The 20,424-nt window shown below is 44.7% G+C and overlaps 1 protein-coding gene across 3 annotated transcripts in view; it reads right to left on the bottom strand.

Moving 5' to 3' along the window:
- Positions 1–20,424, bottom strand: part of LOC310988740 (ankyrin repeat and SAM domain-containing protein 1A) — a gene marked incomplete at its 3' end in the record, with an annotated part of 67,968 nt that overhangs the window by 15,559 nt on the left and 31,985 nt on the right. For all 3 annotated transcript variants that reach the window (XM_083975439.1, XM_083975438.1, XM_083975440.1), the window contains 3 exons: positions 18,632–19,137; positions 6,515–6,584; positions 2,454–2,566 (listed from right to left, as the gene is read on the bottom strand). In XM_083975439.1, the coding sequence (XP_083831565.1) occupies positions 2,454–2,566; positions 6,515–6,584; positions 18,632–19,137 (689 nt within the window). The remainder of the gene's footprint in view (positions 1–2,453; positions 2,567–6,514; positions 6,585–18,631; positions 19,138–20,424) is intronic.

The following is a 20,424-nucleotide window of genomic DNA, read 5'->3' as shown; positions in this document are numbered from 1 at the left end:
GGAATATGTGTCTGCTCACACAGCCAACAATGAAATATGACCTGTTCCTGCTGTATTCACTCTACTGCACATTAAAGACAATTAGACAAATTGTGTTAAATGAAAAGGTGACTCATTGTTCAGCTCTCAATTCCAGTCGAGACCAAATTGTGTATTATTTAAAGGGCACCATTAGCTGTTGGAAGGACAGGTTGTTTTAAAGGTTACAGCTTATTTCTAAATCCTCTAGCGGTTTCAGTAAACCAGGTGGTGGTTTGCAAAGCCGCGTTTAAAGACAGAAATATCGCCGGCTCACCGCTTTCACAGGGAATAAAAAAGAAAAAAAAAAAGAAAGAAAACACTCAGGGACTCAGGGATGAGGAGAGTGTGAAGGACTGGAAAAGACAGTGGGGGAGATTAAACCCGGAGAGTAACTTCAGAGGCTTCACCACAGACTTAAACATGGGTGTCGACACCGGGGTGAGAAGGAAGAGAGGCAATTCTAAGGTTATGTAAAGAAGATTAAAGATTATTCAACCAAGTATCATTGTACACTGAAATTAGCCAGACATGGTTTGGCACCTGCAGCTACATGATGCTGCAGCAGCAGAGCATGAAATGTTCACTTCACATACATTTCACTGTCGCTGGATGACGTCATTTCTGCTGCAATCAGCTAAAGCTTCATAAGACAAACCCAAGAGGTCCTAAGATACAAGGAAGTAACAAATACCAGGACCTTCTTTGACCTAAGCAGAAACCACAATATTAATTTGCATTTGGTTTAATAGCGGCATTTGCGGCCCGACCTGTAGATACTGTGAACTATTCATTTTATTTCACTCTGGTTTAGCTGATCGTTGCCGTTGTCAGTCATCGTTTTTTTTGCAACAGCTGCTTTTGATTCAATAATTTCACAGTCTGTGGAAACGCTGGATTGAAACGTTGCTTCTGTTCATCTGCACAGTCACAGACTAACACACACAAAAGCGCTGAGGTCATAAACGGGGGGCTGCGTTTGTCGTCGTGCCTCGTAAATCAAAATGACATTGGCAGCAACGCGGGCGAAGTCGTTACATCGAATGCTAATTAGCAGTTACCAACATTTGACCACACGAGTTTCCAATGGATCTATCTGTCATGAGGCCAAAGTGTTTGATATCTGGCTTCCAACAGCAGAGAAGACGACGTATTTACCATCAATGTAAACAACTGGCCGAATCAGTCTTTTAGCACGGCCTTATGTATTTACAGCCTGTGTTTAGAAGGTGGTCCAATTGAACAGCTACTGAGAGTGAGTGTGTTACACAGAATTTCCACCTAAAGGCAGCAAGTCACAGTGGGAGTATCTTTAAGGAATTAAGGAAATTCATTCAGTCGTTCATTTTTCTTCAAATTTAATCGAATCCATTCAAATCAAATCAAATCAGATGTGATGTTTGAATGAGATGAAAACCTGCAGACACTGTCACTCTATCTGTTACAGAGGAGTATGACGGAGCTTGATGGAGGAGGAGGAAGAGAGAGTTTTCATCTTGACACATAAGTTGGCTGTCTCATTTCCAACATGGCCACCGGCTCAGACGACCAGCTGGGTCCCTCCTCCTTCTCCTCCCCTCCCCTCCATCACTCTTCATTACCAACGAAAGCAACGGCGCCAACTCACAGTGGCGTCGCACACCATGGGGCTCTATAAACTTGTCGGCTTGGCAACAGCATCCCATTGCTCACTGGGACACTCCTCCCTTTCTGGCCGGGCATCAGCTGCCGGCTCACTGACTGTGAGTGAGAGGCCGCGGCGGCGGCAGCAGCAGCAGCCTCCCGATTCAATACACAACCAGGCGTGAGGATATCAAACCTGCTGTAAGCAGCAACACATCTGACAGCACAGATCAAACTGTTTGTTACTGTCTCACTGAACAAACCTGTACGTCTACTAAACATCGATGGATGCTCTGCCTAAAGCTTCTCACGAGAATAAGCTCGAGTAATAAGTGCAATTTTTTTATTGAATGTTGTCTAACTATTTTATGATTGTTTTTTATTGTGTTGAGGGTTGAAGAGGTGTCTGACTGGCACACTGCTTTTCATTGCATTGAATTGTACACAGTACCTTGAATGTATATGACAATAAACTAACTAACTAACTAAGAAGAGAGGTTCTTTAACTGATTTCTGTAAAATATGGTGTGATGTTGAGTTATGAGCTGAATCCATCCAGATATAACAATGTTCCTACTGAAACACAACCAGGCTCATGATACAGAGGGAGAGGTATCAGCTATCTGAACATCAGATGGAGCTAATGGGATCATCTGCCAGCTAATGGAGGGGAGCATCAATTGGATTAATGCACAAACTGGAGTGAAGCAGGAGAGGAAGAGGCGGTGGAGGAGGCAAGAGGGGAAAAAAGGGCCATAAAAGTGAGACAAGAGTCAGAAAACAAAGTAATAGAAGCAGAGATCAATTCTCACCATGTAGTGCAGGTCGTCGAAGCCGTTGAGGAGAAGCTTGCTCTCGTACTGCGGCAGCCCCACGTGCTCCAGCCAGTCTCCCACGGGCTGGTCCAGCAGCCGGCCTGCAGCACCTGCCGACAGGGGAAAGCGCTTCAGGAGGGAGAAACCTTTCAGCCGGTAGCAGCGGCACTCTGAGGAGGAGACGTGGCATTGCCACATCATTCTCGGCCAGCAGCGCCGAGTGCACCAGCAACAGGAAGGCGGAGGAGACAGTGTCCTCTGTGGACAGGGCGTCAGCTCCCGCGGCGAAGCGGGGGCCGAACCACAGTCACCCAAGACGGATTAAAGACCCCTGATCTCAGGGGTGACGAGGGGGAGACGAGGAGGGGATACGAGCTGGTTGACAACCAGCTGATATCAGCAAAACTCTCAGCTGTGACAGTCAGCCAGGAACATGGCAACAAAAACAAAAAAAAACACACTTTCAAATCAACACGGTGCTACCTCACGTCAGGAGGTAACATTTTCTGTCCAAAAACACAAGCCTGCTGCTGATTTAATTAAGCTCCAGATTTGTCATGAGGAGAAAGTCACAGGAGTCAGAGGAGAGCAGCAGCTCCTAACAGGTTTTCCAGGGGAGGAGATTTGTTTCAGCTGAGAGGGAAGTTCTTTGAAAAACTTGTGGACAGAGGCAGGAAACAGTTAATTATCGAATTAATCTCATTCCTGATTCACAGACCCCAGAACCTGCCACAGTGTTCACATGGAGAGCAGCCGGACAGAGAGAAAATGGAGAAGGGGCTAACGTGACTGCAGCGAGCTGAGATTGATCATGAATAAAAGCAGCTGTGACGGCTGTCAGCAGCCCCAGCCTCACCTACAGAGGAAGAGATGAATGTCTCTACTGCTTTGAACGGGTTACTTTTATGTTTTAACTCACTTTCAAAGCAAAGCGCTCACACAGGAATTAATTATTTCTCACTTAAATTAGGTGTAGTTGTCTTTGAGTCTAGATTTGATAACTGAATTCAACACAGTTAACAGCACATATCATTTTTCTGTCCAAGAAAAGAGTTACCAAGTTGCAAACTTACATTAACAAACAAGGTATCATAAGCTGAATTAAAATCAATGTGTAAAATAAACAGCTTAAATATTCATGTTCTTTTCTTGCTCTCATCTCTTCAACTGCTACAAAATCCCGTCCTGTTCCTGAGGAGATTTCCAAACCATGAATCCCATCCTGGTCACTCCAGCTGCTTGAAAATGTGTCAAGCGAAAAAAAAAAAAAAAAAAAATCCACTCAAAGATCCAATCAGCTACTTCAAAGAGCACTTTGGTAATTGAACTCTTCCGCTGACAAGAGAGTGCAAAAATTGTGCCTCTCCCTCACTCTCTCTCTCAGTTTGCAAGACGTGGTCCAGTCCAGCAAAAAGCAAAAAAAAAAAAAAAAGAAAAATCTCCTGCAGTCGTCTCCAGGCTGAAGAATGGACCATCTAATCCTACAGATGCCGAGGTGGCGTCCTTCTATTGTCCTGGTTGTTCACAATACTGCTGCCTGCAATTCCTCTCTCCTCCCGTACTCTCTCTCTCTCTCTCCCTCTCTTTCTCTCTCTCTCCACTCAATGCATGCGCTTCCCCACTCCTCCCTCCCCTCACCCCTCTCCCTCTCTCTCTTTCCCTCTTCCCTCTCTCTCTCTCTGAAACACTGCAGGTGGCTGCTCTTTGTCAGTGCGAGCTATGGTTTCAGCCACAGACCACCACCACCCCTCATTAGTCGCATGTGCTTGAGTTTCTGCATCTTCTGTCTGTGTGTGTCACCCTTTACAAGTCTTTTCTCACACTCCGTATGATCTCCTCCACCATCATCTCTTCCTCTCTGATGTACAAGTAGCTCAGTAGCGAAGAGAAAAGTAAAAAAAAGTGACTGCAGGCACAGAGCCAATCGGCCAGTGACAACACAGCTCTCCAGTCAACACTGACAAGAGGCAAATCAGAAGATGAGGGGTAGGGGTGTGGGGGGGCTTCTCACATGTGCATCAAACAGAGAGCCTCTTCTCCTTTGCGAGTCCCTCCGTGGCCTCCTGACAGCAGCACCCTTCATGAGCGTGGCAGCTAAAAGCTTGAGAATCGCATATACTATATGCAGAGGAGCGGGTTCTTATAGAGCAGACAGATGCAGATGCAGGCAGTGATGGGGCGCTAACTACTTTACTGCAGTGGTCTCAGCTTTCCTCAAGTCTACAAAGCAAAATGAGCTCATCCCCCTGACATACGTAGTGGTTAATATTTAAACAGCTCACTCCAGTGCAGGGCATGAAGAAACAAGAGGGGTGGGATGAGAAGACAGACAACTTTGTGCATAGGAAAAAGTGGATCTGCTGCAAGGCGCAAATGTCTTATAATGTGGCTAAAGCGAATGTTGGATAATGAGGGATAAAGGCTGAAGGGAAAGGAGTCGATTGTTTGGGTTATAGCTACGGTCCCCAGGAGCCATCTATCAGTCCCGACGACAGGCTCCTCAAAAACCCAAAGGACTAAGAGGAGGGTCGGTGCAGAATCCTTAACACCAAGACATTACAATGCAGAACGCAAGGCGAGATCTAATATTGTGTCTCTCAGGCACTTTGGTCATAAAATAAAGATACACTTGCTAACTTTCAACTTGAGTTTAGAGACCAGTGCTTGACCCGATCGGACCCCGAGTGGCTTAAAAGCACTTCTGGTTTTGTGTCGCACAGCACAGCTCGGAGTCAGCGCCTCAGAAAAAAGGACACAGAGAATGAACCTCTATTTTATTTATGCTATCTGTCAAAAGTTTCAGAACACCACCATTTTTTTCTACTTGTTACTTATAGAAATTTGGAGCAACTCACATCTAGTCAATCACCTTTAATGGTATTTTTAGATAAGTGGTAATAAAAAAAGTGGAGGTCAACAGCAGCTGAGACAACGTGTGAATTAATAATGGTCAAATTACAGCTTCAGCAGTAAATTTAGATGAAAATGTATGCCAACACTTCCTTCAGGTGTGAATATTTATGTTGGAACAAACTGTTACTTCAGCCACTGATGCATCATTAGGAAATAACAGTACAGCAGGAAGCAATGCTACATATTTCTATCAGAAGGTTAAGTATAAGGATACAATTATGTTTCTCTTTCATATATACTTCACATTTTCTATTAGTCACTGAGGGAGCAACTGTAGCTCCCCCTGAGTATCAATAAAGTTCTCTGATTCTGTTTCTGAAGACAGACTGATTGGTCGGGGCTTCATCCTGCAGCAAGATATAACGACCTAGAACGTCATAAGACTGAAAAGCCACACAGTCTCCAGAGTGTCCTGAACTAGACAGAACTGCCTTCCAGTCCAACACAATAATGGGAACTTCTGTATCGGTGTTGGAACGACTTCTCTGAACAATATTAGATTTCTTCTGTAGAAAGTGGGTTCGGCTTAGATTAAAGTTCTAATTTCAGAAACACTGAGGATTTCAAGAACAAGCTGGAGAAATGGAGGAGTTGTCACACTTCTGACCGGTCGTGCACCTTTCTCTGTGGTTGCTGATGCTGCTCCCTCTCCTCATTTGCTTCATTAAACCAGACCAACTGTCTGCCTGCATTAAATGTTTTATTGTCTTCTGTTGTTGACTGAAGTGCAATCTGTTACCAGATACGTCCCCCATTGTCACCTGTTCGATTTCCCTTGTAGACACTTATAAAAATAAAAAAAACTTTGTGGATGATTACAAGGAAAATCTCACCAGGTTTACTACAGTACAGAAAGCTGGAGTTCTGTTGGCACCTGAATGCACCACATACTTGGAAAGGCTGTTTAAAGGCTTGGAGGAAATGAATTTCAGTCTAAATCTGCCCACTGAAGACTCCGCCTTTGGCCAAACACAGACATTGGGTTTTTTTTTTTTTATGCTCAGGCCTGGTGAGCTCGCAGCAAGATGCTTAGGAGATTAATAATGCAAGAGTAGTGAACCATTTTCCCCTCAAATTTTCAGCTTTCATTGATAATGATAGTAACATTCAATGGAATGAAAAAGGTAATAATGATCATACTCTACCTGGGGTAGCATATTGCTGATCTCTGGAAAAATCGATGCCGGCACCAATCAGTGTCATGATCTTCTCGATCTGAGGACAGGAAGAGAACACAGAGAGGTGAGAGCCTGAAGACGCCATCACATTTTCTTTTTTACCTCCACCTCTCACCAGCAAAAGTCCCCATGCCTTAGACAATAAACCACCAGATAATACAGTCACTCTGCAAAGGCAAACGACAGCGCTGAGGGAACCTTCAGCAAGAGAAAAGTCAGTATCAGTGGTTTTATGAAGAAATGTAAATAAATTAGAATAATTTAAATAGCATCTTCTGCAACATGATTGATTGCCTTTATATCTCATTTATGGCCACAGCATTAAAGTAATTTCCATTGTCTCGTATTGGACGACTTACTGGCGCTGGGCTGCAGGCAGCAGACGAGATGCTGCTGCTGCCTGCAGCCAAAACAATGCTAATTTACAAAGACATCCCAGTTTCACAACCGGGCATAAATGATAACAAAGCAAAAGTTTTGTCGGGGCAATCAGAAAGAGCTGAAAGAGAAAAAAAGAAATGAAACAGAAATTGTGTCAGGTTAAACTATGTGTGTCATGATGTTTTGCTCCAGTAACACTTGTAACAATTAGCTATTGTTTCAAGGCAGCTGAGGCTCAAAGTACACAGTGAAATACAAAGAGACTGAGGAAAAAAACACAACAGAGGGACACTTAAACTAAAAAGATTCCTCGACTCCCATGTTATCTCGTCTTATTTCATGCATCTCTACAGGATGCATGTGAACATTACTGAGGTGTTGTCTCCCAGCATGGTCCCCGATGTCTACAAGTCATCTACATGCACACATGCGGACGTTTCCAATCAGAATAATGCATTCATGAGGGCGTCGGAGCAGCAGTGGGTCACCGAGTCGATATTACACCTGTCACACAGAACTGAAACATGGCACCCACCCTTCGACCACTGCAGGGCTGAGCATGCATAGACTCTGGGAGAAAGTGTAGAAAATTGAAGGGGTAGAAACTGACAGTGCTGCTGTCATATCTGTCAGGTGCTGTCACTCCAGCTCTTTTTGTGGATATGGGCATGTTTTATAAAGTGGAATGAATAGCTGCCTTTTCTGTGCCTTTTTTCAAGGGGGGGAAATATTTTATCTGAAAACGGTGCCACTGGCTACTGAGCCCAAGTTCTGTCTGCTGCTCTAAAAGCCTTCAGACAGGTTATCAGTCCCCATAAGGCAAAGTGCCATCAGGAGACCTAAGTCTATTTGTTAGGTTCTCGTCATCAATCAGCATATGGATGTTCAGTAAATGGTTTGTAATTAAAAGAGAAACGTCTGTGAGAGGAGGAGGAGGAGAGAGAGAAAACTAACTTTGAGGAGTGATGCATCTATTTAACTGGGCTGCTGTCAGACTGGATAGTTAATAGCACCTGAAAGCTTCTAGACTTGCGCAGAAAAAGAAATGAATAATCACTATGATTATGTCATTTCAAAAGGGTTCATTAAACCTTGAAAGTATCCCAATCTACCTCTACAAAGAATGCCCCAGAAGAGGACAGAACAGACAAAAAAATAAAATAAACCCAGGACCAGACCAGGAGGTATTTCTTTTTATGAAGATGAGACGTCTTACTCTGTCAAAGGAACTAGATCTTCGTTGTTTTGCGGAGGCAGAAGTCGTCTGTGTCTGCTGAGAGAGAATCCAGGGATTTTGTGTTGACTTTTTTCTGTTCAGCTGCTGTACCTACACCCTGTGCCAGCTATCCTCTGGCAGGGCTTTGTTTCATACACAGATCCTCTACACAGCCGATACTGAAAACATTCAACGCCTATTTCAAATGGAAAGCTCGGTATGTCTTGTGCATAAGCGATGTGTTTGTAATGATTAAAGGGTCGAAGAGTCGGTGGAATGGAAAGATTTTAGAACAGAAAAGTGATGAAATTAAGACACACTCCGAGCTTCAGTGTACAGTGAAATATGTAACTTTTATATTTTTACCCTAGCTTGTTATTTTCACATTCAACTTTAATTCTCAGCGCTCAAAACACCTCGCTTCTATCAAAGAAAGGGAGGACCGGAGGGTTGTGCGACAAAGGGCAGAGGGAAGATCACATTGTCCATCTGTACACTGTTATGTCTCCATACTGTTGATTAGAGTCCTGCATATTAAACAGATGGTAGATTAGTCACACACACACACTCGACAAATAACCTCCATCTATCAGCGCCACATGTTCGCTTTATCACTCATTAAACACGACTGACGGTGGTGAACTGGCAGCACTTCTCCTACCTGAGCAAAGACCCCCAATGACTCAGCAAAAATACATCACTACTGTTTCGTTTCCTTAGATTTGCTTCCCCCCCACCGAAATAAAGGAAGAGATCAATATATTAAAGCTGCAGCTTTTTGTTTTTTAAAAGACAAATAGGTGAGAAGATGACGCTCCCATGTTAGCTACAGCCAGAACTTGGTTAGCTTAGCTTAGCACAAAGACTGGAGATGACAGTTAGTCAGGCCACATCCGAAGAAAGAAGCATAAAAGCACCTGTGACGGTGTGTGTTGTTTTAATCTGTAGAAAACCTACATTCATTTAATAATTAAGGTTTGTGCCCAGCTATTTCTTGCTTTGGCTGCAAGGCAACCGGTGTTCAGTCGACTCCAGAAAGTCACTGCTACTGGCCAAGAGACTGTCGGACACACAGTCCTCTGTAAAACCACTCAGTCATTTCAACATTTCTGTTTTTTTCTACTGATTAAATAAATGAAACCAAATTTGTTAATTAGTGATCTCTTGACCAATCCTGGCTAGCCTTTTCCCCTTGTTTCCAGTCTTTATGCTAAGCTAAGCTGAGCCAAGTGTCCGTTGGCTGTGGCTTCATATTTACCATATGCTGTAGGAGAGTGGTATTGATTTTCCTTATCTAACTCTTGGCAAGTGATCAAGTGAGTGTATTTCCTAAAGTGTCTTTTCTTTTAAGAGTGCTAACAACCCAAACAATATAAATACCACAAATAAAAGGGAATAGAAGGCTTGCCATGAGGAAGCTGAAATTTTTCCAGCAGAGATGTGAAAGATAAGAAAAAACAAAAAACTCATTTCTGTTCATTGGCTACTGCATGTGCTCTCTACAGCATGGCATGGACATGTCTTCTGCAATAAATAAGAAAGAGAAGTCTCAATGTGACGTTTTTGTGTTGCATTCATAATGGCATAAATTACTGGGCCTCAGCAGGACAGAGCCGTTTAAGAAGCCGCTGATGAGCAGTGGCATTAATCAGAGCTCCAATATGTGAAATTACACTCACTCACTGAGCTGTTGTAACTCCTGCGGTAATGAGGGCAGTGGCAATGCTCTCGTCTCATAAAGTGACCGAGGTGTGTACTGGAGGGGGGATAATGCTTCAGTCCATGGCATCAGTCCTCAGCAATGAGCAGAGGGGGACCAACAAGGAGCCGTGATCCCGCTCCTCTTTGGCTCTCAGGAGATAAGACCCGCCAACATACTCTTAAATATTGAAACAGAGGTTGTAGTAGCAGGTCCCCCCCGATTTGCTGCATCTGCAAAACCCTCAGGGTGCCTTTGTGAATGACTCGAACTGCAGCGTATAGGAAGAAGAGAAACGACTGGTTGCATCTTAAACACGCTCACACTGCAGGTAAAGACAGCGTGCCAAGCTTTGTCATTGAAACACAATGCAAATGTATGCATGGATGCAATGACAATGAAATACTGTAGCTGCTCTCTGTGGTGGTGTGTTGGCTTCACTTGTCCAGTAGAATGGAAAAAACTAAAAAAAAATACTAGCTGGTCCGGTGAGATTCGGGAGCAGCTACCGTGAAAGGCAGGTGTGATATTGTGTTGGAGCTGGGTAAATATATCCTTATCAGGAGACACGGCCCGGTGATTTCCTCAAGGTAAAACACATCCACAACAAGAAAAAAGCCTCTGAATTTCATGGTGGAGCACTAAGAAGCTTGGTGCCATGAGAATTAATGGAGGAGAGAGGGAGGGAGGACTGTGTTTTTGTGCTGCAGGATCCAATCAATACAGAGACCTGAAATGGAGAGGCGCCCATTGTGAGAGGGGCTCAATGTGAACAAGGAGGCACAATGAAGAGGGGTCAGGAGTCGTCGGCAGGGTGGAGGTCAACAGCTGAAGAGCTAGCAGTGATGAGAGATGCTCAGGGCGAGATTAAAGACACATGAACCAATTCATCATGCGTCACACAGCGGGGGCCTGCTGCACCAGGATGAGCGAGGAGAATAACTCCGCTGCTGTCTTCCTGGGATTTGAAAGCATAGAGTTTTTTTGTTTTTTTTTTGCATTGACAGCTTTGAGAATCTTGAACAATGAGCAACTGAGGCACGGAGAAGAGTGTGGTGGGAGAGCTAAAGCACGCCTGGCAGAGCCGGAGCAGGGTGAAACAAAAGGCTGCCGCAGAGAGAGTGTGCCCAGACCACCGGCTTCAAATTGGCAAGCTGGCACCAAAACAAGGGTTGGAATTAAAAAAAAACTATGGGCGAGTGAATGGCATCAAGGGGAACACAAACACACCACCACCACCAGCACCATCTTGAAAAGGGGGATGCCAACACCTCAGTGGCACGATGGGACAAAGCACTGTCAGCAGTCCCCATCAACGTCCTCCTGAAATAGCCCAATGTCACGCTGCTGCTGCTGCTGCTGCTGCTTTAAGGGACAGCGTCTCTTCCAAACAAATTCGAAAACTTTGTCAGCTCATCCCTACAGGATGTAGGGAATACACATCTTCCAATGAAAGGTGAAATAAGTTGAAAGACTTTGTTCAACTCGGAGCAGAAAGGGCTTCATCACTTTTCTCCAGTGATTGAAGCGAGAGGAAGTCAGTAGTGGCTGCATGTCTCTGCCCCCCTGTGGCTGTCCTGTGTTGCCCCCACCCCACCCCCCCGGTGGGGATTAGAGAATAGATTTCCCCTGCCGGCTGCACCAGGCCGTGACACACACACCCACAGTTTAGTTTGATCTCAGCAGGTCAAATACGTGAGGCTTCTGTCTGTAACAAACTCCAAGGCCAGAACAGAAAAATAAAAGCTACCTCAAATCCACAATGAGTTTCTGAACACGACGACACGAGAAGGCAAAAAAAAAAGGAACAAAGACATGCTACGTGAATTGTGGCAGAAAATGCCACAGAGGATTAACTTTTTACAGAACACACTCCAAAGCAGAAAGACAACCTGAGGAAATGGATGAGACTTTTACCCCCCCCCTTCCTCATTCCACAGTGCTGGATTCAGCAAATAAAGCATCACGCTTCAATCAGCACACAACAACCCAACAGGCTTTTACAAGAAATATAATATACACAGAAATGCTAGAGAGCATCAATTATTTTCCCATTCAGTTCATTCATGGCAGGTAGATAAGATTAATGAGCCTCCAGTGGAGGTTGCTGCCTGTAAGGGAATCAATACTCACAAAAGCTGGTTTCATAGTGGCTACTGGATCTGAGCAGGGCGAATCGAAAATGAAGTAAAAAAGTGAAGTGGGTCTGTGGATGTCGGCCCTCTCCCTCTCCCTTTCCTTCTCCCTCTCCTTCTCCCTCTCCCTCTGTCTACAGCCCTCTGTCTCCCTTTCTCTCCTCCCATCTGTGGAGCTCAGTTTGCTGGCCCACACAATGTGCCCCCTGGATTGTCATCTTCAGTCTGATCCCGAGGACCAAGACCGACCCGCATTAGCATGCGCTTTACACACCAGCACACACACACACGCAACAAAACACACATGCACACACACTCAGAGCTCCTTAAATGGAGAGATGCATAGGCCAAGACCTCATGCAAGTCAAATCCCCTTGTCTCGAAACCGGAGGCAGTGTATCCGAGGGTGTGTATAGCTGATGTGAAGAAAAGGAGGTGGATTGGGGGGGGGGTAGAAGGAGTAAGACAGGTCTTGAAAAAGAAGGGAGGAGGGTGTGAGAACTGGAATATTTAGCAAACCAGATTAATAGAAGAGAAAGATGTTTTTTAAAGGGGCGTGGCATGTGTGTGCGTGTGTGAAAAGGGTGGTTGGTTGGTTGGTAGTGTCCTGGGACCCTTCGCCCTAATGCTGTCTGTCACACAGCTCAGTAGAGTGGTCCAGAGCAGTCAGTCGAGACTGGCAAGATGGCTGCCACACACAGAAACAACTGTGGATGGAGCGTTTCGGGGCCGAGGAGAAGTCGGAGAGAGAGCGGACGGACGGAGGCAGTTTCCAATTTTCAGAGGACACTCCTCTCTACATCATTAAAGAGAGTGCAGGCTGGGTTACACCCAATCAAACTTTAACTACTTCCCCCCCCCACACACACACACTCCTTTCATTTGCTATGCACTTTACAACGGCACTGTGAATATTTCAATCCCAAGCAAGCGCAGGTTTTTATTCCCTGAAAGGACAGAAAAAGAAAAAGATTCTGGGCTCGTGCCTTTTTGGTTTCAGCACAGAACTCCCAGGCATCTGACTCACTATTCAAATGAGAAGAAACAGGCATCCAAGTTCATTAATATTGGCTTCGGCTCCTAAATTGGACAAAAGAAATTGCCTTGTCAAAAACGCCAAATCTCATTTGAGGGAAATCATGCAACCGTTGCCATTAGAAGGTGGAGTTAAACCACTGCAACCTGCTTCTGTGTAGCCTCCTTTTTGAGGCAGCAGTGGTTTCAATGTTGTATACTGCAGCTTAGGTCTTGTACATATTATATTCCTTCTAGCTGCTTCGGCTTGAATGTGGAATCTGCTTCTTTACAGTGTGACGAGAACCCGCACTCCAGTCAGATGCAGAGGCATGAAACTCGTCTTATTCTGCAGCAGGATTTTCAAGGACAACTGCATTCTTATTATAATCACCAAACAATATTATATTGTGGCCAACAGACTGGAGAGTAAATAAAAATGCACTCCCATGGGATGGATGAATAATTAAAGAAGAAACATGGTGCTCTTTGCCAGCAGCCTACTTTGAGATTTCAGAGAAGCCTTTAGGCATTCTGATCAAGTTAAAGCTGACCGGTTCACTCGCTACCATACACTGGGATGGTGCACAGCACACAGTGAGTGAATAATGCAACTGGTTCTCATTCACCCTGATAAGATCTTCTTCTTCAGTAAGAAGCCAATACCTGTTCTCTTGGGCGCACTTGTGCAAAGACAGAGACATCTTCTGCTGTGCCTCCTCCTCCTCCTCCTCCTCCTCCTCCTCTTCCTCTGCAGCCTTTTTTCTTTTATGACCAGATCAATTCTCATGCTCAGTCTATTCAGCTCATCTGTGTGAAAGCACAGAGACACCAGAGGAGCTCCAGGATTATTATGACTGGCTGCTGGAGGCAACAGGGAAGAGCAGCAACCTCCACTAACCAAGTAATGTCATGGCTGCCTTAATCCTGTCACGCTCTCAGAGGCCACATCCCTCAGGTGCTGTCTGAGGAGGCGAGGTGTTCGTTAAACTGGGTAATTAGACTGTACAGCGTCCTGCCTGGGACCTGAAAGTTTGAAGGGGGAATTAAAAGATTCAAGCGCACAAGACGTTCCCTTGTTTTGACCTCATTAACCCGGTGACTCCGATGTTCTGCCGAGGCAGGGTGATGATGTCTTAGCAGTGTCATAATAACGTGCCTCTGTGTGCTTTTACACCTGTGGACGTTAGTAATAAATCATACCACGCTTGGATCTGCTTCTGCTTGCGGTAGAGCTGAGCCCATAACTTAATCATGTCCATACAAGCGTATAGCAGATGCACAGAAAAGACAAATATTCCATAGTTTGTCCACCAGAGAGCACTGAAGTTATTTTTGGGGCAGTTTTGGCCTGTAATTGGAGAAGGACAGTGAGAGATGATGATAGGAAAGTTCGAGAGAGAGACAGAGAGGAGACGACATGGATGACATGCAGCAAAGGGCCAAAGGTCAGACAGGAACCAATGGCCGTCAGGTAAGGACTGAGCCTGAGCGGTATGTGCTCTACCAGACCAGCCAGCGGGGGCCCACTGACATTTTTTAAGTGTTAGATGTTGTGTTAACTATGTATCTGTCACAGCTCTTAGAAACATCCTTGGGTCCAGGGTGGTAGAGGCAGAGTCTGGTTACTGTAGGTAGTAACCATGAAAACCGTACGAAAGCTAATTACTAAGAACTGACAGCCTATACTGTATACATATCTCTTATTTATTTACTTTTTACATTGTTATACATATACTCTCATATTTTACCCTACTAGTCATCAATCAATGCACTTGCACTGTCACCTAATCCATACACATTGTTGATTGTTGAATAACTGAATGTCAGCACTGATTGCGTTACTGTCTTGTTTCTATGTGTGGTTGCACTTTATAGCTTTTAATCTCGTTGTGCTGTTGTACAATGACAAATAAGTTCTGATTCTGATTCTAAGGGTAAATAAATATATTGACTGGTACTACAATTGTATCAAAACTCAAGAATACTGTTTATGGTATTGGTACAAAAAGAAATACATAATTGATCAGGGTCTAATCTGTGACATTTGTTGTCTAAATAATTAATCATAGACGTTAAGAAAAAAAATACAGTAAATACAGTACAACAGCTGAATCTCAATACACGCCAACTAAGGTTTTCCAGCTTTTAAGTAACATTTTACATTTTGGATTGTGTCACTGTTTTCAACTGTGCGCATTAACCATATGATGAATTCTTGCCATCAGACGCCTGAAATTTTCAATTAAAATTATTTTCTCTTATCTGTTTTTTTTCAAATGCAACCTTGTTAAGAACATTGCTTTATAAGTAAAAGTTATTATTACACACAAGCACTACACTACACTACACACTATCTACACGCTGTAAACAAACATAATCCAGAGTAGTGGAACAAGTGCGTGCCGTAACAGTGTGTAGTAGGTATGACATGATGGTTACAGAACGGCTCCCTCTGGCCACAATCTGAGCTTTGAGAAATCCTAACAAGCCAGTAGAGTGAGCAGACAGGTCAAAGCATGGTGTTGCTTTGTACTGCACATAATGGAGGTATGTTGTTTACCATGACTGCGCACAGAGAAATGAGGAAAGTCAGACGCCTTTTACTCAAACACAACCTTCAGTTTTCAGTGAACATCTCCCTGGCAGACTCCGACTCACCTATAAATTAAAGTTATGTTGTTGTTATGTTTGCAAAACATCTGGAAGTGCAGAGGTGGATCAAGGGGAAACAACCTTCCTCTCGGTCGGCACAGACAGAGAATCTCAAAGACAAGGTTGCACCGACTCTACACAGGAATGAGTGAGTCACGCTGCCAAGGTGTTGTGCTTGGCCTTCGGGCAAGAAGAGTGTTTTGAACTTTGAGTAGCCTCTGTGAGAATCCCTCCCCTCTCCGTCCCAGTGTTGACGGGACTATTTCCAGACAGAACAAACATCGGGTCAATTTGCCGTCATGCATAAATGCACCTCAAAGACCTTCTCTTCGACTGCAGCCTCCTTGCTGAGGGGCTGGAGTGTGACAACCTCCATCGCCGAGCGCACAACTGCGGCAACATCAACATCTGGCACGGTTTATGGCTGCACGTACTCATCAGACGCTCGCAATAGAGATGAGTAAATGAGCTAATTAGAGAAGCAATCACGCAACGGCGTCCGCTAAGGAGGTCATAAAGACTATACGGCAAAGCTAAACACTGCAATAATGGCACATAACTCAGGTTTAGGTGCGTGTTGTGTCATCGTAACACAATTCAGATGTGAGGTTTTTTTTTTAAAGTGAGTCCTACAAGCAGACCAGGGGCTTATTTCACAGACAACTGGTGCTTGGATAGAACAAATAGTCTGATTTCATATAGATGTCTGAATTCATCTGTTGCATATAACAGGTTAATTCTTAAGGAACAATGAATTCTGGGAAAATGCATGACTTTTTTCAATAAAAAAAAAATGGCTGACTGAGGTACCACCTCCAACCTCCAACTCTATTTCTGAGGGGGATTCAACTGCAACAATGATATTTCTCTTAGGAAATTCAGAAAGAGAGAGAAACAATAAAAAGTGAAATGAAAAATCTGATTTAGAAAATAATATGGCTCTGGTTTCCAAAACTATTTCCTTTCTCATTTCTCTCTCTATAACAATGTTAACAAACCACAAATTAAGAGCCACGTTCTCCTTGTTTTTTCCCGCACAGGTGTCACTGATCAGCCCGTTACCATGGTAACGTTGGCCATAAACCTGAGCCAGTCCAAGCTGTTTAATATTACAGTCTTATAATGAGCCAGTCTGACTAACAACAGACTCATCTATGAGCAAAAAAAAAAAGAAAAGAAGACTGGACGTGAAGCTGCTCTCTAGTCTCCACCTCCGTGAGCGTCTCACTCTCCGACCACCTGATCACAAACTTCGAAACCACAGCAGCGAAGATATTGACCTGAAAAGTCGCTATTAACGCTGGAGAGACAGGGTCATGTAAAGAAACACCGCGCAGCAATACGATCTCCTGCAGAGAGAAGCATTAGGACATCCATCCTCTCTTCTCTGCATCATCATAGCCACAATGTGCAAAGTTATCTCTCATGGACTATGAGTGCAACGCAGTGTAAAAAAAAAAAAAGAAAGAAGAGAATACAAACAATATGAGGGAGAATGACTGGTAGATACACTAGACTTGGTGGCTTATGTTAAAACCTAATTGAGAAGCTTATAGAGGATATCATTAATCTAGCCAACAGTAAGAGGATTGTTGTAGGAAAACGGTGAAAGAGCATGAAGAGCAAACTATGTTAATTGCCTCGGCTCATAATGTACATATCTCTGCTCACTCATTGTTACATATACACTCTGTTCAATCCATGAAGGTCAATATTATGTGTAAAAACAAACCTCACACTGCACATCGTGAAAAACTTTGGGAAAGTGGGGGATTATTTTAGACAGAAAAACTTTGTCTTGAAGCGATCCTATATTTGTTCAGTGGTGTGTTGCGTGTGTTGTGTTTGTATGATGGGTTTCCCCGTCTCCGCAGAGACCCGGGTTTGAGTCTGAAGTCTTTGCAAGCGAGGGAGACGGGAGCTGAAGTGAGACAGATCTGCAGCTTGTATGTTTCTCTCTGAATCTCAATTTCCAAATCTCCCGTCTCCTTGTCTCACTCTCTCGGCTTCTCGGGCCGTTTTATCCCCATCGTCTTGTCTTCTCTAATCTCCCTTCTACTGTGGCTCCGCTCAGCTCTTTATCTACATCCCAGACAAAGCATTACAGTGTTGAATGGAAGAGAGGGGGGTATATTTAGTTAAGAATATCCACAGTGATAACAAACACAAAGACTGAATAAATAAAAAAAATACACCAATTTAAGGCCGAGGGAAAATCCTCTATACAGACTTTTTTTTAAAAAAAAGGAGGTTTTGGTGCAACACAAACAGCAAAAGATAAATTTCCTAAATAATGAGCCACGCAGACTTCAATGCTTTCATTTACATGTGCAAACACATTTTCTCACACAGTCGCTTGCTGTTTGCCGAAGGTCTGCGCTGAAGACAAGGTGGAGCTCAAATTGCACCGTGTCCCCCTCAGGACAACAGGTGGGCTTTGTGTTGACAGAATGGGAACAAGTCTTTGATGGGGTTCACCACAGTCAACAGAGCTGTTTGCAGGTGATACTGAGTTTTTTTCCTTTAATCAGCACCGTAGCTGTGAGCAAACGACTTGTGGCTGCGGCACAAACACAAACTGACTCGGGGCCTGAACAACAGAGGCTTTGAGACAGAGAGAGAGAGAGAGAGAGAGAGAGAGGGGGACAAAAAAGGAGGAATCTTGTGTTTGGATTCACGCTGGGAATTTCCTGTTGAAATAATAAGCTCTGAACATTTGTGTTTATGTGGAGCGTCCATGAATGAATGTGTTATTGTAGCAGCGTTACATATAATATCCTATGGCTTTTAATGCCAAACTTTTAGAAACAACTCTCATTGAATCTGTAATTGAGTTTCGGATTCGTTTGTTCTGTTACGCTTAATTGCTTTTTGATATTTGGATGAAGAAACTTATATTTGAAAAGACTAAAGCACCAACAGGTACACACACACATACAATCAGCACTTTATGTACCAGATCAAGAAAGAGACCAAACACTTACCTCGTCCCATTCTGAGGTGAAAGAGGGAGATTTCTCAAGCCTCTTCTTTCCAGTGCTACAGTTAGAAACGGACTCGCTCCGGTTTCCCAGTCCTCCTTCCTCCTCACTAGGAGGCGACACGAGCAAGTCTGAGTCCGACTTGGAGAGGCTGCGTGCCAGTTTCAGGTCCCCAGGAGGGCGCATCCTCACGCCAGACACTGCCCCGGCCCCGGAGTCCCTGTGCTCCTTGTTCACAGTCGCATAAATCGCCTTAGGGTCACAGTCTGTCAGGATGGCAGCCATGCTGGGACGGCTAGGCGGCGGCGGCGGCGGCGGCGCAGCTGCTGCTACTTCCTCTTTTACTTTGGCAGGTTTTCTGGACTCTGGCTGTCCCTGGTTGGGCGGCGCAACACCTGGAAGCCTGAAGGGCTCCTCGCGGCAGTCGAAGACGGGAGAGGATCCGTGCAGGAGGCCGGTGAACTGCTCCGGGACACCTGCTCCCTGATCCTGGCCGGGCTCGGAGTTATCTAGAGAGAGAGAAAGAGAGAGAGAGCAGAAACAAAAATGGACAAAGTCAGCGAAAGAAAAACGGGTTGTAGTTTGTAAAAAGGCTGGAAAGTGGACTCCTAACTGAGGGGCAGATCCTTAGAGCAGGGCTAATAAGAAACCGCCCACACAAGCCCCTGTAACAGATCTGTAATTGTTTCCTACCAGGAGTGACGGAGAGAAAAAGAGGGAGAGAGCAGATGGAGCAGAGAGAAGGCGTATGTTGGCTGCAGAAATAACAGAATTCCAAACCCAGCTTGCAGCCGTCTGACGACTATCTGCTGGTGCCTGACTGCCTGTATTTTATAACAGGGAGTTGAGGTTAGTCATCTCTGTGACCAGAACACTAAAATATTCTCCCATGTGACCGATTAAGCTTTCTTTCATGCAACAACACAAAAAACACACACACAAGCGGCTAACGTATGCAAACAAGCAGAGCACACAATGACCAAAAAAAAAAAACGAAAAAAAACTTGGAAATGTCACTGAAAAGGAGAGAAACTTACAGCGGCAGCCTCCTCCAACGAAAACAACTCCTTAATGAGACGGAGGCAAGTGCAATTAAAAACAATTAGATTTTCCTCCTCCCTCTCCCCGGGGGAGTTACTGCCACCTAAGCCTCTTTTCCACAATCAAATCAGCCACGGCGTGACAGTGCCCGTCGCCGTCGTCAACGCCTTTAGGCTTTGGAGGAGAGAAAAAAAAAGAAAACACATACACACATAGACACACTAGCCTGTGCCCAGTCCTGTGCTCATCTTGTGTGTTGTTGTCTGTCTGCCGTGTGACCAGCAGCCCTCTGTGTTTCCTGCCGTCTAATTCTAGACCCTAATGGTGGCTCAGGAATGGAAATTTGAATCTCCCCATCCTCCAGCAGCCAGACTCCTGACAATTAGCCCTGTGACACATGGTGAAGGAGTGTGTATGTGGGCTTTCTCCCTCTCTCTCTCCCTCTCTGTGTGTGTGTGTGTGTGTGTGTGTGTGTGTGTGTGTGTTTGTGTGGGTCTGGACCGTCGTCTCTGCCAGGGTGACAAGGTCAGGGTGTTTGGTGACAGGGGGAATCTGGGGCAGTCACACCGCAGGGAGAAAAAAAAAAAAAAAAAAAAAAGTAGTGACCTGTTGCTACATTTTGTTCGTCCTTCACAAAACCAAACCGCCTCACGTCCCAACATGTGGCTCGTCGTCGTCGTCGGCCCTCGCTATCTGTCAACCTGCTGTTCAAAGAGTGGCAACATCAAAAGAACACGCAGAGAGGTGGGGAGGGA

This window comes from Trachurus trachurus (assembly GCF_905171665.1).
Source record: "Trachurus trachurus genome assembly, chromosome: 7".
NCBI lineage: Eukaryota > Metazoa > Chordata > Actinopteri > Carangiformes > Carangidae > Trachurus > Trachurus trachurus.
Note: the sequence above shows the minus strand (reverse complement) of the source record. Positions and strands in the feature narration are given on the sequence as shown.